Genomic DNA, 6,391 nt, shown 5'->3' with positions numbered 1-6,391 from the left:
TTTGTCAACCTCCCCCCCAATTATGACCTTTGCGGGGAGAGGAACTTAGCCCACTTTTTCCTTCTAACCTCTGTGCTCCCACTGGACAGTACCATAACGATCTGCATATGTCAGGGACTCAACAAATATTTGACTGGGTGGGTTTCCAGCGTCGGCGGAAATCTAACCTCCCATTTGCCCTACAAAGAATTGTCACCTATCCACCATGTCCTCAGGAAGTCTGTCAATAAACATTTGTTGACTGATTGATTGTCGGCGAAAAATCCTCCACTGTTCTCTGTAGTTGTAGATTTGCTTCTCCAGGAATGAATGCTTCTTATTGTCCTTCTGACTGGTCTGCCTGCCCACAGCTAAGAAATCCTTTAGATGCTTCTGTGGGTGTTTGGGTCAGTTTTTCGGAAGGAAAAAAAACAACCCGGTGCTATTTAGAATCCCCTTTTTTAGGTGTTCCTAACTGCTACGACTGAACTTGGGAAAGGGAGTGCGAGTGTACAGGGCTTTTACTTATTTCTAACTTTACATTAAGCATTTTTACATTAAAGCGAGCAGTACTTAAAAAAAAATGTGCCAGTCATCCGCCCTGGACGAAGACGATCCAGTTCCTCTCAAAACAAAAACTCCACCTCCAGTCTCCACTTTCCCACATCCCAAAACCATTAAAACACTGCATGAAAACCAAACCTCGGAGTTTGTGGACCACACCTGTTCCTTCGGGGGTCTAAAAGTAAACTGTCTCTACCTCCGCCCCCGCAACCCCCTCCCCCCACCCCGCAGCCTACAGTCTCAATATGAGAAATTCACTGGTGAAAGAAATGGGTAAAGTTTGGAAAATGCACTTGAGAAACCCGAGCTAAATCAAAAGCGCTTCTGATTACAAAGTTTCCCTGGCAATTTCAAGTGTTATTTTTATTTCTCCAATTGACTTTCACTAGCAGCCGCCTTTTCCTTAATCAAATCCCTCAAAGCCCCAAAGTCGGCTGGGGTTAGTGGGGTGGAGAGGGGTGGGGGAGGTCTTCTTCCTTCCTTTCCCCTACCGTCCCCGCCCCACTTTTGTGCGTGGCTAAACCCCAGAGGGAAATATCCCTTCGAAGAGCACCACAATCCGCATCTCACCCCACCCCTTCCTTCGGCCCCGCCTCTGGGAGGAGGGAGGGGGAGGGGTGTACTGCGAGGCTGCTCCATCAAGCATGCGCCGGCAGGCCCGCGCCTGCGCCCTAGGCGGGGAGGGAGGCTGGAGGAGGTGGGGCGCGGCGCGAATTGGTGCCCGTGTGAGTGAGGGGAGGGAGCTGGGGGGAGGGGGGAGCCGGGAGCAGGTTTCCGAGGCGGCCAGCCCGAGCGTGGTACTACAAGCTCGAGGCCGGAGGGGGCGGGGGGATGCGCGGTGGCGGCGGCGGCGGCGGCGGCGGCAGCGGCGCCGGCGTTGGCGCTGTTGCCGGGTGGTTGGAGGCGCCAGAGCAGCGGCCCCAGGTTCCGACGCGGCGGCCGCGCCGGGTGTCGTGCGCGGCCTGAAGGCGCTTCGCTCGCTCTCCCCGCTCTCGCCTCCACCCCCTCTCCGTTTGAAAAAAAATCACCGGAACCAATGAGCGGGGCCCGGACCCGAGCTCCCGAGGCCGCCGATGCCCGAGGGACCGGGCTGTCTGCGGGCGAGAGCCCGAGCCCGAGGCGGCGGGGGCGGCCCCAGGAGCCTCCGCCGCCGTGGCCGTGGCCGTGGCCGTGGCCGTGGCCCGCGGCCGCCTCGCCGCCGCCTCGCCTCCATCCCCTGTGCCCCGGGGCTCCGTCCCGGTGCTGGACCGCGCTGCTAGTGCTGGGCTTGCTGGCGGCCGGAGCGGCCGACGGATGCGAGCTGGTGCCCGGGAGCCTTCGCGGAAGGAGGACGTCTTTGGCCGGAGCTGCCGCCGCCGCCGCCGCCGCCTCCTCAACGGGGGAGAGCCCGGCTCTGGTGACAGGTGAGGCGGGGGCGGGGGTGCGGGAGTGTCGGGAGCCGGGGCGAGGACCCGCCACCCCCGAGATCGGGGGTCGGCGCGGGGGTGCAGAGCCGAGCAGGTGAAGGCATCGGGAGCCTTTGCAAACTCTCGGGAGTGCCCCCCCTTCTCCTAGTCACAACTCTGCACTAAACCCCGACTTGGGGGAGCCCCTCTTCCTGCGCCTCTGCCTCCGCGAAGTTCCAGGGCGAGCTCTTCCTCGCTGCAGTCAGCCGAGGCTGCGGGGGGCCGGGGTGAGCTGTTGTTAGGGATAAGGCTGGAGGAAGTCAGCAGCAGCAGCAGCAGCAGCAGCAGCAGCAGCATTGCGGTATTATTGAGGCTGCCCCCGGTGCTGCCTTGGCGAAGCCTTCCCTGCCAATGACTCGCACCCTTTCGAGTCCATGCTAAGCAAAATGTCCCTGGCCATACTGCTTGGAATACGTAATAGTAGTTTAATATTTGCTCCAGGAAACCTATGGTTTTCTGTAGAAGGTCGTAATTATTTTGAGAGTGAGCAGCAGCACCATGGGGAGAAAGGTAGTGTTGAAGACTTCAGGCCAGTACCAAGATATTTACCATAATTTATCATGTACAGGGCACTCAGAACTGGCTTGCATTTCATGAGAACTGTGATTGTGGATTTAGCAGTAGCGTCTTAACACAGGGAAGATGAGAACGTTCTTAATTATTGAAAGATTTCTTGTTATAACGTTCGCCAAGATAAGTAAGATTTTGTATTTTATTTAGACCTTTGGTTGTCATTTATGTCTAATGTCTTGTACCATGAGCATCCTTGAACTGATTTCTTTCGGGAACTAGTTGCAGAAATCGGTGTTTATTTATCTAGGTGTTAATACATCTGAATTTGGTGTTTATATGAGATGTAACTTCTCCAGCTCTGTTAGTTGAAAGAAAAAGTAGTAAGACAAAATAAAATGGCATCAGTGTAGCAAGAACACCCATTTGTTTTGCTGAAGTGACATTCCAACAGGAGTCCAGAAGTTACTAATGGGATGCTCAGAGAACTGATTTTGGGAGTCAGTTGCTTCAGTGAGAAGGAGAGTCTGTGGTTGCATTGAAAGGTTGGTTACTGAACAGTGAGTAAAGGAGGACCTGTTTGGCTAGCAAACTAAGCTCACTCTCTGGTTTTAGTAGAGGATGCAGTAAATGAATAGAAGTTATATTATGCCATTTAAATAATTTGATAACTCCAACTTTCAGTGTTGGTGGTTTATTAATTTGCAGTGTTGCTCTGTACTGGTTGATTTATGCCTGTAGTAATCTATACTTTCTCTTTGACTCCTAGCTGGAAACTTGAACAAATATTTTACGTGTTATTGAAAAAGCAATTATAGAAGAACTGTAACTGTAAGGTGTGTTTACTGGTGAATGGAAGGAGAAACTAAGATTTGAGGTGTAGATATTAGGAGACTATAGTTGTTGAAAGGAACTTGAAATGAAAAGTTCTGTTAAATAATTGGCTTATCTTTTATCAAAGTATTTTTTTGAAAGACGAGCAAACATTTGAGAAAGCTTGATGCTTTATTGAGCATTCACAAAATGTTTCGTGTTGCACAGGTCATACAAATATGTTTATAGTGTGATGGAATTTCTGTTTTAGTAATCCTTTTGAGGATTTTAGTTTCTTTCTAGATACTCCTGGTAACCAAAGATGGAATGGTAGACCTCTGTAGAACAAAAGATTGGTGACTTGCACAAATAGGTCTGTATGGAATTATTCACATTGACTTTTATGTTACATGCAGTGGCATGATTCTGAGTTTGGAATTTTCTAACTCTTTCCCCTTATTTAAATATTAGTGGTGTTAGCAAGTTAAAATCTTGCATTTGAAGTTTGACAGAAACTAAAGCAGTACACAAGCTATTTCCTTCAGTTCCTCCTTCAAATCTCATGCCTCTTATTATGATAGCCTAGAAATCTAGACATGAACATTTTATCAGCTTGAATTATTGGGCATGAAGTTGGACTAGATGATTTTGAAGGTACCTTCCTTAGAACTCAGATTCTGTTTCTATTAATAATCCCCCCCCACCCCCCAGGCAGTGAGGGTTAAGGGACTTGCCCAGGGTCACACAGCTAGTAAGTGACAAGTATCTGAGGTCGGATTTGAACTCAGGTCCTACCTGAATCCAGTGCCTGTGCTTTATCCATTGCGCCACCTAGCTGCCCCTTAATAGTTCCTTATTATGCTACTTAATGGTTTTTGAGAAACATCATTCCTATTGTTTGTAACCTTCAGGAAGTAAAATGATTGGACGTAAAAATTGTATATTGTATAGGCTGTGCTAAAATGTTTTGGATTTAGTAAAAATGTAAATTTTAAAATATGAGTATCCTTTAGCATTTTAAGGGAACAATTGTGCACTCTCTTATTTCTTATTAAAGATCTCTGTTACCAATGAGTAGTCTTCCTGTTTCTATTAAAATAGACAACCAAAACCATTTCCTGGTTGGTCTTTACTGTTGCCTTTTTAGATTGTCATGTTCAAACATTTTCTTTCAACGAAGTTTGATTCCTTTGAGTATTTTAATTAATGCATTTGATATATTTTAAGACATTTATTAATTTTAAAAAATCAGTTATTTGGGTGTAGTCTTGAGTAAACGAATGCTTTCATACGTAGAATGTGGTAAATCTAACAGAATGAACTAGAGAGCTATCAAGTTGGATTTTCATTTTCAGAATTTCCTGTTTTACCTTCACACAGAAGTTCTCAAAGTGTGGCCTGAGGACCCCTGGCTCTTCCCTGAGATCCTTTCAGGGGGTTCTTTAGTCAAAACTATTTCATGATAATGTTAAATTGTAATTTGCCTATTAAGATACTCTCCTTTTTTCTAACTACATTATTATTTGAGATTGGATTCTATTCATAAACTTGAATCAGAGCAACAGGTTGAAAGCAGAAGTAAATATGAGGAACACCTGTCTTCTATTAAGCTAGACATTAAAGAGATTTGAAAAAATATATAAAACAGTGCTATTCTTACTCAATGTTTTTCTTTTGGTAAATATAGTTATTTTTCATAAAATTATATTAATATCAAATGGTTTTATTATTTTCAATGAATTAATAAAAATGTAAAAATAAGTTTTAATTTAAAATACAATAAATATTTATAGGTACAACTATTTATATAAACATAAGCTCTTTACGGTCCTCAGTTTTTAAGAATATAAAGGAATCAGTAATTTTGAAGTGTAAAACAGGTCCTGAGGCTAAAAGTTTGAGATGGGAGGGGAGAGGGAAGAGAGAATTGTAAGGGTTAAGGGGGTGGCTCAGAGTATAAGAGGAGGTAGGTGTATGGAAGGTAATGAACTTAAATTTATACTTTTTTTGTTTTTTAACTAATTCAAATATTAAAAACTCACAGATATTGTGTATCTTTTTTGAGCAGAACTTTTATGAATATTATTGAAAGCAGTTTAGCAGGCAACATGGTCAGAGTGGGCTGCGTAATAAAGCGGAGCTTAAGTCATCTCATTCTGAGGTTTTCACTCAATTTCATTTCATAACATTGGTTCAAAGTTCATATGGTTTAAAATTTTTTCTCAGATTGTTGTATTTTCAAATCAGATTCCATAAGGTCATTTTATGGATCAATTAGCTTACCTTTTGGCACTACTTTCTAAATAGGAAATTTGAAAAAAATAGATTTTATTTGGACTAAGGGTTTAGTTGGTAAATCAGTTTTTAATGATGGGTAATTATTCTGGAATTGTCAATAAACATATATTAAAGGAATAGAAACTAGATAAAAATTTCATTTTCAAGTCCATAGCAAATGTAATTACATACTGTGTTGTTCAGCGATTTTTCAACCTTCAGACAGGCCTTTATTGTTTGAGTGGTTTGGAATTCAGAATGAATTTCTTAGAGAATCAATGTTGTAAATGTTGATTAGATTCTCAAGGCCATTCTGTAAAAGTTTGTAATGCTGAAGTGTATACTGTAGTACTTTGTAATATAGAACATAACCACCACACATAATGATGTTAATATGGGAAAATATATTCTAAATTTCGATTTGGGATAGTAGAAACCTGTCTTCCAGCTTGTCGTTCCTTACCTGCTGCTGTTCATAGAGTCATTTAAAGACCATATAGCCCACCCTTTCCCAAACCAAGGCTGTCGTCGCCAGCACTGGAACCTAGGTTTAATATGTGCTTCCTCTCAGTAGGATTGAGACTTTTTTAGCTTTTCCATTATTGATTGTTTCCTGGGGTTTTGCCATGGAGGATTGGTTGTGGATGGGAGGTTTGGGATAGAAAGGAGGGTCCCCAGGAGCCTATGAGCTTTGGGACAGCTAGGCCATTTGTTAGGGTTATTTGCAGCGATCGTTTCTAGTTTAGGGCAAATTGCTCATTTCCTTTTCTGGTGCCTCAGGAATTGCCTGGTCGATTTCCACT

The 6,391-nt window shown here is 44.2% G+C and overlaps 1 protein-coding gene across 2 annotated transcripts in view; it reads left to right on the top strand.

Annotated features, from left to right (window-relative positions):
• The first annotated feature begins 1,396 nt into the window (after nucleotides 1–1,396).
• STIM2 (stromal interaction molecule 2) overlaps nucleotides 1,397–6,391 on the top strand; it is a 151,925-nt gene continuing 146,930 nt past the window's right edge. For both annotated transcript variants that reach the window (XM_043970950.1, XM_043970949.1), the window contains exon 1: nucleotides 1,397–1,946. In XM_043970950.1, the coding sequence (XP_043826885.1) occupies nucleotides 1,580–1,946 (367 nt within the window). In that variant the 5' untranslated portion in view covers nucleotides 1,397–1,579. The remainder of the gene's footprint in view (nucleotides 1,947–6,391) is intronic.

This window comes from Dromiciops gliroides, chromosome 6 (assembly GCF_019393635.1).
Source record: "Dromiciops gliroides isolate mDroGli1 chromosome 6, mDroGli1.pri, whole genome shotgun sequence".
NCBI classification, from domain to species: domain Eukaryota; kingdom Metazoa; phylum Chordata; class Mammalia; order Microbiotheria; family Microbiotheriidae; genus Dromiciops; species Dromiciops gliroides.
This window is presented reverse-complemented; position numbering and strand designations above follow the sequence as displayed.